The following is a 22,687-nucleotide window of genomic DNA, read 5'->3' on the forward strand; positions in this document are numbered from 1 at the left end:
AAATGAATGCGGAAGCAGCGGTGAAGGTCACCAATTTATTTAAACCACTGGGGTTAGTACGCCAACCGAGTACTGGGCAACCATTTTGGGACTACCTTGACCAGGATGCCTTGCGCCCACTGGGGCTGGACTCATATGGTTTAAATAAATTGGTGACCTTTACCGCTGCTTCCGCATTCATTTACTTGCCACTGACGAAGAGCCAACAGGCTTGAAACGCGTTTGGCTGCACATGGAGGCGCTGTGATGTGCTGATACAGTACCTGCCGGCGGTGGTGTGCGCTAACTCCTTTTGGTGCGACATCTACATTGGGGCAATCCTTGCGTTTATATATATATATATATATATATATATATATATATATATATAGATATTCATATATGTATATATTTATGTGTGAGTGTAGTAAACATTTTGAAAAAATAACAGCATTTCAATAATAACTTTCTTACAGTAACATCGATTCACATATCAATGCCAGGTTGAAACATAGGTCGCATCTGCTTATTTTATATTTATATAATTTAATAAATAGGCTAAGTCAAAGAGAAGAGATAGTTATGCATCCAATGTACAAAATCTGAAGCACAAACATCATTAATCTTAGCCCATCCAGCAATATGCATTTTCATCACCTACAGCATCATCAAACAAAGTCTTCCAAGAATATAGGCATACCATCATCACAGCTTCTTCTGAAAGTCTGTTGAATTGCTGAATTATACCCTCCCAATCTTACTAAGGCAGTAGTGATCGTACATATTTCCTTCAATCTTGAGGCAAATGACCTATTGAGTAACTAACAGTCAGCGGAACTTCGGAGGGATGGCCCTCAATCCATGTTTATAAAAAATAGGGAAGAGCAACTTGCTGTCCTTGATTAATAATATGAGTGAGCTGTGAACATACTAGACATCTCAGCAACATTTGACACTATCAACCATAACAACCTGTTGAACCATCTGCAAACACTTGTAGCAACAGAAGTATTGTGTAAATTGGCTTACATCTTCCCGAGAAACCACACTCAATAAGTCGAACTGAAATCTCTTCCACTGCTATTACTTGCAGAATTCCATAAGAATCAGATCCTCAATCACTCAATTTAATGTCTATAAGAGAGCTTTGACCAAAGGCTCTAACCATACCTCATCCTTTGGATTTATGTGGATGACACCCATCTAATTCAGTTAGGAAAAGAGATCTACAGAATGTCAAGTCGACAACTGCATAAAGCAAGTTCATCACTGCATCTACTTGAATAGACACAACCTGGGGAACCTAGCCATGGTCCCCTTGGAATCCTCCATCCTATTCACTAGTCCTAAATCCATAGGTTCTCCCCTAGTTCAGTCCTAAAAATATGCAAATTAGGTGTATTGCATGGTACGAAACTTGTCTTCACCTCACAGACGATGCAGTCATCAAAATGTTTTTATCACATGTGTTAGTTACAGGCTATGATCCCTTTTCTGCTTCTCCCACTAAATGTGTGTTTCTCATTGCCATGGCTATGGTGTATTTCAAAGAAAATTGTTATCTATGCTTGCCTTCAAAAAGGCCACCAGCATTGTAAGTTCTTCATCAATGTTTTCATTGAAGCAGTAAATGTGTGATCCATTTTCAATGTGGAATTCTCCTTTGCTTAAATAGTACAGTTCCATTTTCATACTCTCCTTAAATTATGGTGTTTTACTCTTACAAATGCTCTTTAGTAGAGGTTAGTCACCAGGTGATGCAGACACTGAATGTTGCAAAACAATTCAAATGGTAAAACACCCAAGTACCTTTTCCAAGAAGGTAGTACAGCTTTTGTGCCGACCCCATAAGCTGCAAAAATGTGAAGACATCAGCACAGATTGCGGCAGAAACCAGCCAAAAGAAACACAGGAAACTGTCACGAGTGTGTCTTCAACATGGTCTTTTGGTAGGAGTGATCCTTGTATTACCTCACTTAAAATGGATCAGTATTCCTCAAGTAACATTGGTGAAGGAGAAACAGTTAACTTAACCAGTCTCATTGAAACAGGTAAATTGTTCCATAACTGAGGAGGATGGTCTGAGAAGGGCTGAAAAGCAGAAGAACTTTTCTTTAAGCAAGGTATCTGTGGGAAATAATTAACTTTGGGTCTAGCGAATAAGAGACCCTAGAAATGTAATAATTAAAGAGAGATTTTTGGGTGTTCATGTGTTGTGCATTGTACGTTACTTAAAAGTGACAGCATGGGGGTGTTAGCTCGTGGAGCGCAGGAATATGGACAACCAATTACTTTAGATATAGCTCCTTTGGGAGTACTGGATGCTAGCAGCAAAGAGCTGTTTGAGTGTTAATTTCTTTTTTGTATAAGAGAAGAGATGTAAGTTGGTTAGTGCCTGAAGAAATGTGGATTCTGTCAACATACAACATGAAATTGAAATGATGCGGATATGGTAGCCAATGGAATTGTTTTAGTTTTGGGATTATGTTGTCAACTTTCCTTTGGCCAGTAATGAGGCAGGCAACAGCATTCACACAGAATATACACTGGAAATTTGAGGAAGTACATTTTCAGAGAGTTATTTTAGTGACTGGGTGAGTTAGAGACACTGGCTCTCATTGAGGACATCACTCATGCATTTCACCTTTTCATAGCCAAAGGACAACAAAATATTACGACACGTTATCTCTATGTTAACGGCAGGCAAGGGTAAACAAGGTAATTATTATAACCATGTCAAAAAATGCTAAGGCATACAAAAACAGTCAGCATGCACACATACTATTTGAGGACAAAAATAGCTTGAAGCCAGGGAACCCAGAGCAGAGATCAATAGTTTTGGCTGCTTTTACTCTTCTATCATCTTCCAAAATGCATGAAAATCACCCTTACCTGCTTTCTCCATTGTGTATTCATCAGTGCTTCGTGCTTGATAGGAGTTTGCCATGACTATTGTTTCTCCCAAAAACCCTCATGCTGTCACCAGACTCTGGTTGTAATTTCACATTTGGTACAGTAAAAATTGATGACACTATGAAAAATGAAAATATTTTCTTAATAACGATTCAATCTGTATTTGGTATGTCAAATCCAAGACAGCTGGACAGAATTTTAATCATGTACACTTATTTATAACACATTGTCAGAAAGGTCAAATATGTCCCTCATGCAATATAGATTAATAATGCCTTTCAATAAGAAATACTAAATTTGCAAAATAATTCATTAATTTATCCCACCATTGTATTTAGAAGTAATTTGAGTTCAGATATGCAATGTTATAATTTTACATCCATACATAAGTGTATATTATGTGCTGATATTGGTGCAATACCCACACAACTTTAAACAGACTCATCATCGCAGACTGTATAGCTTGTGATTTAGGATATAAGATCCTGTGGCATCAGCTTATTTAACAGATCGCTAACACCCTTTGTAGACCTGAAATATAGAGCTCGCATCACCTCTACCCATGAATAGGAGAAACTGAAACAGAACGATCCTACGGGATTAAACCATTCTCAAAACCTCAGTATGAACACAGCCATATCTATATCTAGTTAATATTTGTCAGTGAGAGATTATTATTAACCAGATTTCGTCTGGGTATTATCAGTTTTCCTTTGGAAAAGTTTGAGTCTATCTCCAAAATTATCTGCCCATGTGATCAATCCTCTACACTGACACTGATGGACTTTGTATTTTTCAGCAAATATTATACCCCTTTACATAGCATTTGTAAATTCCTGTTATTAAAATGTATGGAATTTATACATGTAAACCTGCACTTTATTTCTTATGGAGGTTGAGTAATTTTACATTTAACTCCTTAGGTTGTTTCCTATAGTCTGCAGTGTGTTGCCATAAATCTATGGTTTATAAATTAAATTGGATCTACAAACGTATTTGAGCCTGCTACCATTCTTTTGATCCTTGGGATGAATCCTCGACACAGACAGTGATGCAAGTTTGTATTTTTAAGAAAATCTCATACATATTTTATATTGTGTTTTTTTATTCCTGAAATTTATGGATCTTGTAAACGCAAATATGTTCTTTAGATCTTATGGATGCTGAACAATTGTATAGTAAGTAACTCATGCCGTTTTTTAAAAGTCTGTAGTGGGCTACTGCAAATCTGTATTTTTAAGTCAAAATAAATGTATTCATGGTTTTATAATATTTTTAACTTGTAATTAATGCCATTTTTAAAGTTCTACGTTGATGATTAATTATGAATAATGAAATAAAGATCTATTGATATCCTAAAGTAAAGAGAATTATACTACAGACTTATAGCGCGCCGTAGTGGGCTATACCGGCCATTAAAGGCCTGCTCCAGCATTAAAGGCCCGAGCCAAAGGCGAGTGCCTTTAACAAGGGAGCTGGACTTTAATGGCCGGTGTAGCCCAGCTACGAAGGGCTATAAGGCTATTAAAACATTCTGCCACTAGAGGGCAGAATGTTCTAACAAATAAAACAAATGCCTCTCAGAGCCTGAGGGGGTTTAAATCCCCTCGGGCTCCGAGAGGCCTTTGTCCACAGCAACCGCTGTGAACAAACACTACATGGAATGTTGCTCTGCGGGCTTTTACCGCCCGTAGAAGCACGGAGCACTTTATTGTATTCAATGGAGTGCTCCACATTCTAATATTCTAATATTTATTAGTGTTTTTTGACTGTGGGGAGGAGACATGACTCACAAGAGGACAACTCTTGAGTGGGATCTGTTGGCCCTTCTCACCTTCAACAATCTGACAATAAGTAGCATAATACTGCTCTCAACTCAGGTGCATATATGACTCATGCAATAATGTTTTTTCACGTATAGCAGTTAAAAGCAAAAACATTTAACCAGAACATAAGTACGTGGAATTAAATCTGTGCAGTGATATAAAATCACATCAAATTGGCTTAAAGTGCTGTATCCCTCAGTAACTTGACAGTAATATGAAATATGTGATGCAATAAGCAATACTTTCTCACGGTAATTGTGCTGTTCTATGTTGCTCCACAGTTTTTCATAGCATAAGTATGTATTCTCTGAAAAATTACAGTTACAACTGTAGTTATGCATCAGCGAATGCAAACTTGGGAAAACCCTGACATTCGCCAGTTATGGTATGTAATGCCACAGGTCATGCCATCCACTATGTTTTGCTCGTAGTAGGCAGCTTTTTAGGTCTCGCCTGACCCCGCGCATGCGCTGGTCTGGCGAGACATTTTGTGAGGGCTCCAAAAAGGGCTACCAGGCCAGCCTAGAGCTACAGTGCATGGGCGCGCGCATCGCGCTTGACCGCGATTACTTTCACTTTCGCGGCAGCATGGCCGCTTTGATGGTTGATCGCGATCACTTTCACGGCCACACGGCCGCTTTGATGTTCTCCGTGAGGCTTCAATAGATTGCATCAGTTAAAACAAGCATTGCATAGCCAATAGGTCTCGCTTTTGGGACCTTATAAGTGTTTAGTTATGCAACTGTTGCATGGCTAAACACTTATAAGGTCCCAAAAGCGAGACCTATTGGCTATGTCAATGCTTGTTTCCTTTGCCATTAGCAACTGTGGACTGAGCATAGTGGGAGGAGTGACCTATGGTCTGCATTGCATAGCATAACCAATTAATTTCAGCGATTTTCCTGGGTTGAAATTCCTGACTCATAACTAACCTTTAACTGTGTTTCTTGTGGATTGTTTGGGAGTAAATTCATTCACCAGCCATGTGCGTATTTAATATAATCACTGAAAATTACGATTTAACCATTGTAAACTAATTTGTGGCCTTATTTCCCCCACCCTTCAGTGCCCCCCGCACTTCCTCAGCATCAGGCACCTCTCACAGTGCCCTTCTTTGCTGCAAACTTTTTTTGTCACACCACAAAAATCAAAATTTTGAACAAAATCAACATTTTTAAGAAAACAGAAAAAAACATTCTCTTCTTCAAACAATAAGATTTATCAAAAACATCATAATGAGTGATTTAAATTGCGATTTTGGAAATCGCGATTTTAAATGGCCAAGATATAGTAAAGTGTCAACCCTTTCTTGCATACCCACCATCTTTTTCACACACTAACATCTCAAAAACTACTGAATGAATTTCTACCAAACCATAAAAAAAGCATGCTTTCCGAGTCAAATTCTACTGTTAAGAGAAGCTTGGCATAAATCTGTACAGTGGCTTAGCTGCAAGCAAGGCAATTGGTTTACTATTCTCAGGAACAGTTCCATCAATATTGTCCGTTTTAGAAGGGGCATGAAAAAAACAGATTTCCATTTGGGTGGGATTATGCCTAAGGAAATTGACAGTAGGTAGATCAACAGGCCAATAGCCTGAACGATTGAAGAAAAGAACTGGGACAAATATTATAAAGAAACCTTGACTTATTGGTGTTAAGTGAAGCAATAATCTCCTGTAAATTAGAGGGAACAAAAGCGTCCCAAGTGGGAAGTGGCCTTGTAGCTGAAGATGAAACTTGAGTAAAGTGAGACACTGTTTGAGAGTTCTTGGTGTTAGTCTGTGATTTGCATCTTGGACGGAAACAATTTGGGCAAACTTATCACAAAAGGTTGCAAAGAAGTGCAGAGGGGCTTAGAGAAGGAATTCAGAGATCTGAATAGCACTAGGTTGGATTGTTGGAATAAAGAATCTGTTTGCAAACAAAATCAAATGTAGTTCCTTTTGCAGATACACAGCTGATATTTGTATGTATAATGATTTTCCAGATAAGAGTAACTCCATTTGAGCTCTCGCTGTCTAAGTGCCTAGCGTAGGTCCCTCAGAGGGCCAGAATACCTTTTCTTTGAGGCGGTACTCTTTCCTAGTTGTAAAAGAATGTTTCTGAAGCACGACCTCCATGAGGAAAGAAGTTAAAACCGGATAAAGCTGGTTTCAGAACAACCCCCTCTGATGCACTGATACATTTGCTTCACACTGGTAGCGCTGGGATGCCTCCGGGTAGCTATGCGCTATATAAGCGCATATACAATAGAAACACCTTCACAATTGAATTCAAATTAGAAAGCTGATGCGTGGCAACTCTCGACTGAGTGAGTTAAACTCCGTCTACATATACTCTATGGACTAGACAACTAAAATATATGTATGCAAAATGTACAAAGTGAAAAGGAAGACGGGACTCCCGCCTGGCCCTAATCCTCTCAGAAAACCGGTTACTCATCAGTGTATTAATATGTGAAAACAGTCATTGTTATTCTGAGAAAAACAACATTATTTTGATGTTATTGGATGTGATCGATACATGTTACATCAAAAGCTGAATTACAAAAATAGTATGGATTAAGAAAATTGTACTTGGATGACTTTGATATATGTAATATTTCATATTTCATAGCAATCAATAGTCAGATGACTCAGACAACAGGAAGAGACATGTTAAGAATAGCCACATACCACCCCACAGTAAAAAAACTTATTTATAAGACAAGTACCCATTACAGACCTTGGTGAACATTTTACTATCTATATTCAAAAGCAGAACTCTTAGAACTTTAGAAATACCTATCATGATGGCAAAAAGGACTTTTAGTGAAATAAGTATGTCTCCTCCACCTAAATAATGTAGAAATATTTCCCCACACATAACCAAATATTGCCTTTGATGAGGGGATATTTAGGGAGTTGAACGGGGAGCCAAAAGCCTTACACGGTCAGTAGCGCTTTCTGCCATATTGGTGTAGTGAGCCTGTCCTTTGAAGTTTTAACAAGGACCCACAATGTGTAAGCAAGATGGAAATCTCTCCGGTATCCAACACATTTAGGTGCCTCAAAGAACAGCGACATAGTTATGTTTCTTTTCAATCTCACAGCAGCCACCTTTGAGCTGCTTCTGGTAGATGCAGGAAATACACTTTGTAACTCTAAGACTAAATCACATATGTGGTTGCCATGGAGAAAAGGTGAACTATAGAAACATTGCCTATGTTTGCCTACCCCAATGACCAAAGCAGTAATGTGGTTCCTGAAGTAAAGAACTCTTAGATCTAAAATGTATTCTTTACTCTCCTGCGTATTAACAGGCTCATGGGAATATGTGGCAAAATCCTTATTAACCATACTGCTGGGAAGCCCCAACAAAACATGTATGCCAGAAAACCATTATTATTCCGCCAGGCACTAGACACAAATCTAGGGCATTCTAGTCCTCTCATATCCCGTAATGCCCTTTAATCCTCGCCTGCTGATAAGACCCATAGCATATACACAGCTGCTGTTCTAGCTTCTCACCATTTCCTAAAAAAATATTATTGGGTCCCACTGACTACTATCGTGGTTGGCAACACTGACATTTCTGATAGACATTTTTCCCCACACTTTTCTTTCTTTTATCTTCAGCAACTGTTTATAGAAAATAGTAATTGTTTTTAAATTACTTCAAGCATTGTTTTTTTACCTTTAGATTTTTCATTCATTATTTATTAGCTGTATTTATTTTTCAAGAGCTGGTGCCTGGATTTCCATGCTTCTCCCTCAGAGTAATCTTCAGTATGCTTAACACTCCTTAGGAAGGCATTTGAACAGCCTGTGTGGGAATTCTCTTGGAATACTGTTGTGAGAGTTCAGTTTAAACATATACTGATATTTCGAATCTCTTTTCCACTCCATACACTGGCAGGGATTTCCATTTACACCAGGTCTCATCCTCACCCGTGAAAAGTTTTGCCATGGTCATGCTGGTCATCCACAGGCACCAGTGTGACCTATGACTTCCCCTCATGACATCTGGCTGAATGTGCCCTGTCCATACTCGTAATCTATATATATTTCCTGACACAGGCTAACTCGGCCTGATAAACACTGGCTTCACCTCAACACTTCTGGCCTTTCGGTAGAATCAACCTAATTTGTGATTGACTCTGCTTCTCTCCCACTATACTTACAAAACCATCACCTGATACGCTGAAGAGAGAGGAATTATATAGATGCAAAATGTGTTCTGCTTTCAAATGAGGGTACCCCATGTTGGCCCAATGAATCTTCCGTTACAGAACACTATCTCAGTGGCAGCTGGTCTATAATGTGTGAACATTTAGCTAGAGGTCAAGATATCCCATTTAGATGTAGTCACTAGCTACCCTCCCTCGAGGATGAGTACACAAACTCCACGTCAGAGGAGACCAAGGGAGTAGCCAGAAAATTAAAATACCCTCCACTTCGAACTAGGCTCTTACGGCACCAAACAAATGAAGCAAGTCCTCACAACCTTCCTCAGAAGAGCTCTCTTGTCTCTTAAATCCAAGCATCTATTCATTCATCCTTTCAACCACCCGCTAATATCCAAAATTTTACCTTTACATTCTGTCATCCATTCATTCTTCCACCTATCATTCAGTCTTTCACCATTCCGTCAATTGGCATATCCATATCTAAATATATCCATCCATCTCCAAATATATCCATCCATCATTCCAACTTTCCACTCATCCATCCCTCCATTCACTCTTTCACTCATCCATACATCCTTTCAGTCATTAATCCATCTACCCGTTGACTCCATCCATCTATCCATCCACCCTTTGACTCCATCCAGCGATCCACCCTTTCACTCATCCTTCCATTTCCACCTATCCACTCATCCATCTATCCATTTACCCTTTACTCATCCATCCATTTCACTCATCCGTCCATCTATTTTCCCTCCATTTTGCTCATCCATCCATCCACCCTTTTATCCATCCACTCTCCCTTTCACTCATCCATTCTTTTACTCATTCATCTATCCACCCTTTCACCCATCTTTCCATCCACCCTACCTTTCACATATCCATCCTTTTGCTCATCCATCCATTTGCTCTTTCACTCCGTCAATCTACCCTTTCACTCATCCCATCCATCCTCCCTTTACACAGCCATCCATCTGTTCATTCACTCATTCATCTATCCTCTCATCATCCACCCGCCCTTTCACTTAGTCACCCATAATTTCACTCACTCACTCATTCATCTGTCCATCATCTCATTATCCCTCCACCCTTTCCACTCATCCATCCATCCACCTTCCCTTTCCACTCATCCAGCCATTATTTCACTTATACATCATCTTTACTTTCATCCATCCACCATCCCTTTAACTCCATCCATCTATTTTCATCCATGCTTCCATCCACCCTTTCACTCATTCACCTTTGTGTGGCAAGGCAGAAGAGGCCCATCAAGAACTCTACTCCTGCTGTAGCTGATGAAGTGGAGGAGACTGTGGTATACCTGGTATGTGTTAGAACCTAGTCTTTGCAGGACGGTCTGAGAGACAGCCCTCCCCTTAAAGAGTCTCTCGCCCTCCTAACAAAGGATAATGTGGGGAGTGAAGGCAATAGGACGGTGGGGGACTGAGACAAACACAATATAAGGGTGCCCCTATGCATGGTGCGAAAGCACCCCTTCTCTCCTGACTAGTGCACACAAAACAAAGTGGTATCTGCAAATGGCCTTTAGCCAGTACCGGCCGCTGCTTCCCTCCAGCAAAATCTACCACAACATGCTATTTTTTCTTTTACGTTCATGTTTTAGTAGATTTTTTTATGCACACACAAACACAAGCACACATTTGCATGGATTATAAATATGTACACAGGAATTAATGTATTGTGTGAGTGCGTATGTATGTATATATATATATAATATACATATATATATATATATATACACACACACATTTAGTAAGATACTGTAGTTATACTGTTTAATGATTATCTATCACGCGCAGAGACCGCACTGCTGCAGCTCAGACTTTCACTGTAGGCATTTCCAGGCCCTTCATTTAAAATATAATGATTTCTCATCTTTATTCTCCCTCCCTTCAAAAGGTTTCACTGCTCCTGATGTTTAACGTTATGCAAAGACGTGTTTCTGCCAATGAATATCGCCTTATGGTTATGCTTCTGCAAATAACCTGCTGTGAGCTGATAAAAGGATTAATGCAGCCAAAATTCTTAATCTGTGAAATTACAAATTAAATTCTCATATTAAAAATACCACCCTGAGGTATTTTTTGTGGTTTTAATTCCCCTCTGGTGTTCTGCATATCTTGTGCGTGTTAATGACTAGCAGCAGCCCCTCTCTGTTGGCAGCCTGCTGCCGAGTGATAATGTGCAGGCATTTACTTGACTGATACAGCTGGATTAAACCACTGACTGTTAAAGTAAGTGGCAACTGGGCAATAAATCCACATTAGCTGCAAAGCAGTACTACAGAATTTAGATTTCATAGGCTAAAATCCTGGCTCGAGTAAATTGTTCAGTCAAATGGGATTGAGATATCACTCCTACAAAATAATCCGACCCCTCTCCAAAGTAGATGGAGCGCGCTCATTAATTAGGGAAATCACTTTGCCTCATACGCGGAATGCATCTCCATGCATCATTAATTAGCACAAGGCGCCTTTTCAGTTTCACTGACACAGTGCATGGGCCAGGATGCGGTGGGGTGGCGTGGTTACAGGGGGAAGGGTTTGGAAGTTTGACTGAGGACACCGGAGAAACAAAGATCTGTGTCCAGTACGGTCTCCTTATTAAATGTATATAAACGAAGGGGAAAGTGCTGAAGGCTCTCCTGAGAATTTAGTTTTTTTAAAAGGTCTTGCATACATTGATAAATATAAAGGAGTTTATGTTCTGAAGGTACATAGGACTGCAGGAAATAACTCTTGTATGATGCATCATAATAAGTGTTAATCACCCTCCTTATTGTATCGTGTGGATACCAAAAGTGGTGCAATTCTGAATCTTTGAGTACCTTCTGCACAATCTACGGTCAGAAAAGAGGGAAACAGCCTTTACCACGAAGCATTTTCCACGCGTTACGTTTACAACGGTACACTTACCTCGTAAACGTCTTCACAACGCGTATTGCTTCAACGACGTCTTTAGCACGCAAGCAACGTCATCACGGAAAAACGTCTTCCTGGTCGGAAAAAAAAGCGTCAGTCCTTCGTTAGTGTCGGCGAAGACCCCCCAAAAACGAAAAAGCGGGGTAAAGGCAAGATCGAGGTAAGGGCAATGCGAAGAAAAAACATTCCGTTGTAACGCATGCGTGGTAAAGGCATGCGTTGCAACGGAATGCGTAGTAACGACATATATTCCAGAAAAGAGGCCTTTCAGCCTTTCTGTGAAACAAGATGCATTAGTTGAAATCCTCCAATATTGCATCAGAAAGGTGAATTCCTTCATCTGCACTGTGTGACACCCAAACAACTGAGCAGTGGCGGTTGGTGGCAAATCACATCGATGGGGTGCAAAAAAACAATTTTTACAGAAAATAATTTACCTTAAACTGCCAATTGAGGTTCTCTAGCACGTCGTCATTCTGGAGCACGTCCTCCGAGCAAGAAACACACAGCTAGCTCTCCCATCTAATCAAGATGCTGCTCTCATGCTGTTAAGCAGCATGAGTGAAGTATCTTGATAGGATGGAGCGGGTTGGCTCTAAACTCCAAAAGACACTGTAGGCCTGTACCTGCTCTCCAACGCAGTTGTTCAAGAAAGCCGGGTTGGAGAGGTTGGAATGGCACATGTTGGTTTGGCCCATAGCGAACCAACATGCGCACTTCAAACTTAAGTGGCCGCACCTCACTGCTGCCAATCAATGGCAGCAGTAAGCACTGGCTCTGTCCTCGCACTCTGCTGGCAGAGAGTAACAAAATACAATGGTAACAAAATTAATTTGTTAGCATTTTAGTTTTCATGCTTTCTGCGCAGCAGAGTGGAGGGGGGGGGCTCCTCCGCTCCTATGGAGCAACCACAGCTGCATTTGAGTGTCACATCATTTTCCTCCAATTCTTCTTAAGGCATTGGGCCAATTGTATAAGAAACCTGAAAAATGATTACGTAGTCATATTTAAATGTAATGTAATGTAAGGGTGGACTTATAAAGCGCGGCTACCACTCCAAGGAGTATCTTGGCGCTAGACCAACCAGATGGAATGGTTGGGGGAGGCAGACAGATTTCACGCTAACACCAATAACTACACCATTGCTAAGCAGGCTGCATCAGTAAGAGAGAAAATCCATGTCTTCAAGGCCTTTCTAAATTGAGTCTCCTGAGACAGGGATCGAATGGAAGAGGGAAGATTATTCCAGGCCTTAGCGCCCACGACAAAAAGAGATTTGCCACCTTTAGTGGCTAGCCTGAATTTAGGAATTGTAAGCAGGTTCAGTCCTGAAGATCTTAGGCAGCGTGCCGGGTGGTAAGGTTTAAAGCTATTGCACAAATATTTAGGACCTCGCTGATGAAAGGCCCTAAACGTAAGTAAAAGGATCTTAAAGAGAATCCTTTTACAGATAGGAAGCCAATGAAGCACATTCAATGCCGCTGAGGCTGATGATTTGCGAGGCCAGCGGAGTACTAAACGAGCCGCAGCATGCTGGACTATTTGTAGTCTATGTAGTACTGATTTATTAGCTCCAGCGTATAGACTATTACAGTAGTCCAGCCTGGAGGCAATCAAAGCAACCGCGACTGTCTTCCTAGCTGGCAAGGGCAGAAGATCGAAAAACTTCCTTAAAGTTTTTATTATGCAGAAGCATGAACCCGCTACCGTCAGTGCTTGTTGTTTAAAGGATAGTTGGCAATCAAACTTAATGCCCAGATTTCGGGCAGAGGTGATGGTCATAGGAGGAGCCTCTGCATCATCAGGCCAGCAAGATGTTGGAGAGAACAGATTTTGTTTTCCAAAAGGAATAATTTCAGTTTTGCCAGCATTGCATTTAAGATGATTGTCCGCCATCCAATGAAAAGTAGCTGCTAGGCACTGTCTGACGTTTTCCTCAGTATCCGACTGGTCACTGTCCAGTACTAAGATAAGCTGAGTGTCGTCAGCATACGAAATACTACTGATCTGGAAGCTGGTGATTAGTTTCATCAGGGGGACCATATACAAGTTAAACAGCAAGGGACTCAAGCTTGATCCCTGGGGAACTCCGGAGCTAAGGGGCTTGGCCTCTGATTGAAAACCACCAAGCACTGTAATTTGTCGTCTATCAGTGAGAACATTTTTTAGCCAAGCCAAAACCACCCCACCTACTCCTGCGGCAGCCAGACGGTTCAAAAGGATGTTATGAGAAACCGTATCAAAGGCTGCCGACAGGTCAAGTAGGATTAATACAGCTTTCTTACCCTGGTCCAGGGCCATCCGAAGGGTCTCTGCTGTAAACAGCAGGGCAGATTCGGTGGAGTGATTAGACCGAAACCCTGACTGATTAGGGTGCAGGATATTATTTTCTTCCAAGATTCTCGTGAGTTGGTAATTCACGAACTTCTCAGTCATTTTGGATACAGCAGGGAGCAGGGATATTGGCCGTAAATTGGAAAGGGTGGTCGGGTCAGCTAGTGCCTTTTTATGGAGAGGCTTAAGAGCAGCAAGTTTCTAATCATTTGGAACATCTGCTGTAGCAAGAGATGAATTAATGATCCCGTTGATAATGGGATTCATTACTGTAGCTAAGGTCTGTAAGACTGATGGAGGGCAGGGATCAAACGGAGAGCCCGATTTACAGGCAAGAATGGCCTTTAAAGAGTCTTCCAGCGGAACGTAAGAAAATTTTTCTAGAGTGGTTAAACCTTTCTTGCTCTCTGCATTTTCAGTGATTTCTAAGATGGACGATGTTTGAGGGAAAGTCCTAACAATATCAAGAATTTTATTTTCAAAGTAATCTGAAATTTCATCGCAGAGTTTCTGAGATGGAGGAATTTCCTGCAAAAGGACTGGAGGGTTAGTAAAGTCCTTAACTATTTTAAAAATTTATTTTTCTTTTTTACCTTGAACAACCATAGAAATGGCCTGTAGGTAGTAGGCTTTCTTAGCTGACTTTATGCTGGCATGATAGTTTCTTCTTGCTTGTTTATAGTTGTCACGAGCAGAGGCTTCATATAACCTGCGCCATCTCCGTTCCAGTTTTTTTTTTTTTTTAAATGACATTAATTCCTTCCCAAGGCTTCAAAAGTATCAATTCATGTTCCATGCAGAGGCGATATTGAATCTGTCTCAAAATGGCGGACAGGCTCCGGTCAGCTATTGGATTTGGCGCTCACTGATTCACATGGACTGAAAAGATGAAGAAATTCCTTCATATCAGTTTTCCGTTTCACAGACATAAAGGTGAACAAAACAAAGTGGTAGGTTAGGACGGCATTGTCAGGGGTTTGACGAGCCTCTGAGCGCCAGCGTTCCAATCTATATTTTTTTCGTGACAGAGTAGGATACACAGAAAAGCTTCTGGGGGCTGAGGCTTGCTTAAAAGGCGTCCAGAGGATTTCTATGTCTAAAAGGAGAATGTGCATTCACACCCATGAGGAGGATTTCAGCAAATCCAGCTACGGTGTTACAGTACGCTGCCAGACTTCCGGAGCCTGGGGTTTTAACATTCTCTTCCTCAGAGCTACGGATTTTTTTTGAAAGGATGTAAATACTTCATATTATTCCAAATGTAATTGAAGACATCTGTACTGCATGGAACATGTTCAAGGAATGTGCTTTGTTTCATGGGAGGCGGACGCCAGAGCTGTTTATGAATAGCTGAAGGATTCATAGTTAATAAAACGATGTTCAAGTCTTTTCTTGTTACTTTTTAATGCCACAAGTCTACCAATTACTCTCTATTGTTTCCGGGCTTTTGAACACCAATGCTTCCCAAAGTTATCTTCCCTAAAGATATTTGTGGATGTCGCGGTCTAATATGTTGCGGCTTAATAACTCGATGAAAACTAATTAGAAAATATCTCATGAAGCGGGTAGACCCCCCAGTTACGTGGCTGACAGTTTCTAGAGCTTCCTTAGCTAATGGGGTTTTTGGCAGAATATAACACACATATACTGAGCAGCAACGAGCAGAACAAACCTAAGCACCGCCAACCTTCAAACTTATAAAACTGAGTTCAGCCTTCAACCCAGTAGTGCAGTTTACAATAACAGTCAGAAGTACATTTACTTAAAACATATTCTATCAACAAATATCCAAGTGTATGTGTATTACACAGTGCTTGTAGAATCCTCCACCACCTACCATCTGTACATTTGGAAACCTTTCAAAATAGAACTAAGAGATGCTAAAGTATAAAATCCATGGTCAAAAGAGACTTGGGGTCTTTAAGATGTACCAGATGTTGTCCCTCGAACACGCTGCACTGGTTTCTGTGCAGTTTATATATTTTCATCTATTATCCTTTCTCACTAGTGCAAATTTAAAATGAAGAACGTGAAACTAGGGGCTAGATGGACAAAGCCTTTTTGCAGTCGCAACAAATCATGCAGATTGCAAACGCAAAAAGGCTTTTTCTAATGTAACACGCTCAACTTGCGATCGGTAACACATTACCCAATAAAAATTTGGTTAGCAACCTAATAATGTCCCTTCTAAATACCAAAACATTGTGGTATGTACTAATGTTGTGTCATTCGTACTTTGCCACCAACTCAAAGCTGGTGGTAACCCATCCGCAAATGGGAAAAGGTCCCCTTGGTTAGTATCTCTGGAGTTTTGAGAACATTCACTTGAAGGGAATCTGAAAACGAAAGATGCCCCCATTCATTCAATGTGTTATTGTCATTTACCATTGACCCTAATTTATGTTACTGATTTGAAGAAAAAAAAACAATGTTATTAAAAGCAAAGGAGCACTACATGTGCAGGGTTGGTTCACCAAGTGACCTTGATTTAACTCCAGTTTAAGAGTGAGTCCTCATCATCATGAGTATTTGGTCTACGTTTTTGACACCTCACAGGAGATGCTGAAATGTGAGTTCAAGAAAACATGTTTAAATTGGTGCTGCAAATGCTTTCAAACATGTATGTCTTTCTGGATAAAGAACAGGATATTGGCACATCTAAAGACAATGCATCCAGTTTGTTAGACCATGATGTGCTGCCAGATGAGCAATCCGAGAATCATGGAGGTCAATAAAGGAAGCCATAACACTACATGACCCGCAACTCAGCCTGTTACCCTGCTACCCACTTTATACTACATCCAACGGCTAGCATCAATATTTTTACAAGCTCAGAAAAGTGTAGAGGCGTACATTGTTTTACCTGTCTTTAATGAAGTCATGTTCAATGCCCAGAGGGAGACCCAGATGACTGACCCTGCCTGAGAAGCCAAAGTAGGAGAAATTGTGCTAGATGTACGACCATTTTTTGAATGTGCAAAAGGGTTTGCGACCCGTTTGCGCATGCAAAAAACAAATGACCTGTGTACTAAACCCTAAATAGGATTAGCCACTCGCTATTAGGAAGGGGCGTTCCAAGGGCGTCCCTTCCTAATAGCGAGTCTGAACGCTATGTAAGACTGTTTTGCAATCGCAATTGCGGTCACAAAACAGTTGCAGTTTACCACCTTTCTGAGAAGGGTGGTAAAGCACTTGCAAACGGGAAGGGGTCCCCAGGGGACTCCTTCCCTTTTGTGAATGCAGGGGAAAATATTTTGTAGGGGCAGGCAGTGGTCCCAGGTACCACTACAGTACCAATACGCCCTATACGCAGGAACCACAGCCAAACTTCAGAAACGTCTTCAGCGCATACAGAACGCCTCCGCACGACTCATCCTCGACATCCCTCGCCACAGCCACATATCCGCCCACCTGAGAAACCTGCACTGGCTCCCCGTCAACAAGAGGATCACGTTCAGGCTGCTCACCCACGCACACAAAGCGCTCCACAACATGGGCCCGAATACCTCAACAACCGCCTCTCATTCTACACCCCCACCCGCCAGCTCCGCTCCACCAGCCTCGCCCTCGCCACCGTCCCACGGATCCGCAGAACCACCACCGGAGGAAGATCGTTCTCCTACCTGGCAGCCAAGACATGGAACTCCCTTCCCGCACACCTACGACTGACCCAGGACCATCTCACCCTCAGGAAACACCTCAAGACCTGGCTATTCGAGCAGTAGCAGCACCACCCTCCCCCCCCCCCCCCCCCCCCCTCAGCGCCTTGAGACCCTCACGGGTGAGTAGCACGCTCTATAAATGTCACTGATTGATTGATTGACTTGCCCTTAAAAAATGAAACAAAAAAGTTGTATTTTTCTTTTTTAAATGCATCTGGTTTTCCTTTAAGGAAAATGGGCTGTATTTAAAAAAAGAAACTGCTTTATTTAAAAGCAATCCCAGACATGGATGTCTGCTGAGCCCAGCAGGCCACCATACCTGAGAGGGCCAGCCATTCCCAATGGGGTTGCAAATTGCAAGTGCCTCATTAATAATCATGAGGCATGCAATATGCGATCCCATTGGGAATCGCAAAGAGTGTCTGAGACACTGTTGTACATTGGGATTTGCGACTCGCAATTTGCGAGTCACAGATCATAATGGTCGTACATCTGGCCCATTGACTGATAATCTGATACAGTTGCTGAATACAACGGAATATTGTAAACTTAGTAGGTGAAATAAGTTCACAAACTGTTGTATACCATTGGAGAAGTTTACCATTTATGGACAGTTTCAGAAATTGCTCTGGATAGCAACTATTTTTCCAGGTCGACAGTGCACATGTATGTTTGTGAAAGACATCTTGTGAGTTTACCAAGAACACAGAGGGGCTTGCAGCCTTCCCATTGCTTACCACTGGCTGGCTTTCAGAATCATTTGTCTGCTTTTTATTCAATGGTGTAAATGAGAAAACGGACAAGTTATGAGAAGGTTGGAATGACTGGGGATACAATAGCATGGGATGGGTATCGACTTGGAAAACTAGAAAATAAAATAAAAGATGATACAACTCCACATAACCTTCAATTGAAAAATATGGAGCATATATTTGAAGATATGGAAAATAAGTCTTGTAGATCAAATTATCAGATAGTATGGCACCCAGAGAAACTAGAAAAGACATGCAAAGTGTGTCAAATGATTATGTGAATTTATTAGAGCAGTTTTACAGATTGATAATGAGAACACTTATACTAAGTTGCTGCTGAGTGCTAGAGCCCAACTAGGCCCCTTCTTAAAGCATAAAAAAGATGCTCCTCCAAATACAGTAATGGTGTGTTCCCAAGACATTTTGATCAAGGAAAAATACTGTCAATAGCCCATTAAATGAAACATTTTAAAATTATGAAGGACTTATTGTTGCAAAGCAGAGACGCACACGGTAATTAGAGATGTCTTCTTCATTGCGTCTTTACACCATCACAGGTTCCAGTCAGCTGGCGTCAGCTGTGGAATGTTCACGCATTCTTGCCTGGCACATACCAAAGGGAGGGAGGGCAGAGGGGCGGCGGGGCATACTAAGTGTGGATTACAACACATCTCCTTACATAGGGAAGGGAAGGAGGGATGGAGGGTAGGAGGGGGTACCAGGTGAAAACCAAGCTACTTTCAGGATGCAATAAGATATACATGCAGTGGGGTCTCGAGGACCACATAAATATCCCAAGGGACTCCACCCTTGTTTTATTGCAGTACCAACATATGATGAACTCATGTGAAACAATAATCTTTTGCCCACCTCGGCATGGCCGTAGGCCTTAATGATCTCCTGTGAGCAACATTCGTATTTCCTCCCCTTGGAGCATTGACTTGAGGGCTTGATACCTCCCTATGGGGAACAATTCTGTCCATGCTCCAAGTTTGCCCATTGGTAAGCTGAACTACATTTCTTCCCACCTTAATTACCTTCATGGATTCTGAGTATCTTGTGGCCGCCTTCCTGCGTTGTTTAGGAAGATCTACGCAGACACAATCCCCTTCTCTGACCATGCGAGACTTCACGTGTTTAGTTTTGTCATACCGGACTTTGTACCTGGCTTGATGACTGGCAACTCGTTCCCTAATCTCGTCACGATTTACAGCACAGGTGTTCTGTCTTTTTTTAAGGGAGGGGAGAGTCTGGTTTTGGGAACCCTACCCTTCAGCGAGCTGAAGGGGGACACCCCTGTGACCAGGTTCGGGGTTGTACGATAGGCCCAAAGTGTGTCCTGCAAAGTGTCTTCCGCTGAGATGCCTAAGATCTCAGCACGCTGTAAGCATTATTTTACCATGCGATTCGTGCGTTCTACCAACCCATTGGCCCAGGGACGATAAAGGGCCGTCTTGTGATGGGTGATACCCATTTCAGATAGGAATTCAGACATGTTCTCGGAGGTAAACTGCACCCCATTATCTGTTACCAAGGTGTCCGGGATCCGCTCCTCAAAGAATACATCCCTCAGGAAATTTATCATTACTTTCGTATCAATCTGGTGCACGCATTTATAGACAACCCACATACTGTGGTAGTCCACCATGACCAACAAGAAACGTTCCTTCAAGGACTTAAGGTTAAGGGGACCAATTATGTCCAGGGCTAGTTTGGACCATTGTTTATCTAGCACGACGACAGGCGGTAGGGAGGGTTTCCTTGTCTGTTGTATTTTGTCTGAACGGCTACACTCAAGACAGTCCCTCACCGTTTGCTCCGCCATGGTATCCATCCCCGGCCACCAGTAGTCCAATCTTATTTTGTTTTTAGAGAGGCTATGCCCAGGTGACCAATATGGGCTAGGTCCACAATTTTCTGTCTAAGTGCTAAAGGTGGAACAATTTTCTCTCCCCTGCAAACCCTCCCCTCTTGGATGTTTAGGTCCAGCTTTACATCCCAGAACCCACTCAATGGAGTGGTAACCTTACATTTCTCATTGGGCCACCCTTTGACAATAAAACCTTTAAGAACCTTCATTTCCTCATCATTGCGTAAACACTCTTCCCATTCTTCTTTTTTAAGGCAAGTCACCTTTAGAATTACATCATCAGTTTCAACATGAGTTACACTGTCATCAACATCCATGGGTGAGTGAGAGAGGAAATCTGCTACCACATTTTTCGAACCAGGCATATACTTTACATTGAAATTGTACCCCTCCAGCCCCAAAATCCAACTTGCTATCCTGGGTGTGGTCTTTTCAGACCCCTTAGTTGTGAATGCCTGGTCCCAAGTGCGCTCAAGCAGAGAGCAGAAGGGAGAGTACAAGATTTTCATGCGCATGAGATCAAGCGCTAGTCAAGCAGGAGTGCCAGATCAATGAATTGTGTGGTAACCCTGTTTTTCTTGGTTTGGCAAAGCATGCCTTGCAGGCATTGCTCCCATGTCTGTAATGATGTATACTCCATGCAGCGCGTTAAATGAGTAGTGACACCCTGCCAGTATTGGGCAAGCGATGGGCTTGCCTAAAACATTTGTAGAAAATTAGCATCAGGCATGTGATAATAGTGGCAGGCAGCGTCTTTGCAATGGAAAGAGCAGTCGAATTTGTTCGTGATGAGGTAAGCCCTATGTAGTAGGTAATATTGTGTGAGCCGGAAGCGGGCATTGCAAGACACCAAAGTAGTGCAAACCAGGATGCTCTGCCACTCTTTGACGGTGCAAGGGCAGCCTGGTTTGCCATCCCAATGAAGTCTCATGGAAGTAAGTGGGACTGCTACATGTGTACGCAAAGAGCTGGTAAGCCAGAGTATTAAGTGCCAACCAGTTTTCATGACATGCAAATATTGGACTGTTAGTTGTGACCCAGTGCATGCCCAGAGCCATAATAAGTGAAGCGTCTAGCAGAAATTGGCCCGGATGAAGCCCAGGTTCTGTGATGAGTTCCTCCATTCAGAGAAGAGTACCGTCGTGATATAGATCCCCAGAGTATGGAAAGCCGCCTACTGCTAGATACTCACCTCTGCTAGGGAATTGACCATCCCTCCTCCCCATGATGTAACCAACAACGGAAGTGGCAGAGCGTATGGTGTCACAGTCCAGGTAAGGAAAAGGCACCGTCAGTAGCAGCGGCATGCTACTTGCAGAAGACTGGATTGGTGTAATGATGCTCCACAAAATGGGTGGAAGAGGTGCAGCATGCGTGTCATGCCCCATTGGGGGGGAAGCAGTCACAGTTGAAGCTAGTTAGCGGCCCAACAACCACCATGCCACCCATTGTATTTGAGAGGTCAGATAATAGTGATCAGCCGGTAAATAAAGCTTAGCAAAGGCAACCCTGCGGTGTGTGCCATACCAGATGAAATCGCCTGTCAGCAACTCCAGCGAAAGGAAGAGGGGCTTGGTGACATGAAGGGGGAGGTTAGAAAAGAAATATAGTCAGCAAGGCAGCATTATCATTTCTGTGAGCGCTGTGTATCCCACCTCTGAGATCAGCAGGGATCTCGAGAATGTCATCTGAGGCTGCAGTCGGGCTACCCTCAAAGACTTCAGCTGATCTATGGTAGCCTCGAATGCCAAGGTAGCAAAACATGACGGGTTGCCATGTCAATAGGGTGCCATTGATTTGAAGTCATTTGAGGTGTTGAGTGGAAAGAGGCAGCGAGCTACGCAAACCTATTAAGTGTCAGTGTTATCTCCATTGGGACGTCATGAATGTCCCTGAGGTATAGAAGCATGCCATCTGCATAAAGGGAAACTGAATGCAGATCGTCGCTCAACTGTATACCCCTGTGCAGAACCCACTCCAGAATAACAAGTGCCAGTGGCTCCATTACTAAAATAATGTTTTTTCCAAAAATTAAAAAAAAGAGTGGAGGGGATAGCGGGAATCCCTGACAGGTCCCCTTGTGGCTCAGTATCGGGTCACATATATAGCAGCCTGTTTTTACTCTGGCCAATGAATGGGTATTTAGGAGCTTGACCAGATGGATGAAATGAGCTCCAAGGCCATACCTCAAACAGATAAGCCATGCCAACGAATCAAAGGCTTTTTCCAAGTCTAGCACCA

General features: G+C 42.0%; 1 protein-coding gene across 2 annotated transcripts in view; it reads right to left on the reverse strand.

Annotated features, from left to right (window-relative positions):
- Nucleotides 1-22,687, reverse strand: part of CDK14 (cyclin dependent kinase 14) — a 2,110,677-nt gene that overhangs the window by 331,652 nt on the left and 1,756,338 nt on the right. For both annotated transcript variants that reach the window (XM_085631156.1, XM_085631160.1), the window contains one exon: nucleotides 2,872-3,010. In XM_085631156.1, coding sequence (XP_085487282.1) covers nucleotides 2,895-3,010 — 116 coding nt within the window. In that variant the 3' untranslated portion in view covers nucleotides 2,872-2,894. The remainder of the gene's footprint in view (nucleotides 1-2,871; nucleotides 3,011-22,687) is intronic.

This window comes from Triturus cristatus, chromosome 10 (assembly GCF_964204655.1).
Source record: "Triturus cristatus chromosome 10, aTriCri1.1, whole genome shotgun sequence".
Lineage (NCBI taxonomy): Eukaryota > Metazoa > Chordata > Amphibia > Caudata > Salamandridae > Triturus > Triturus cristatus.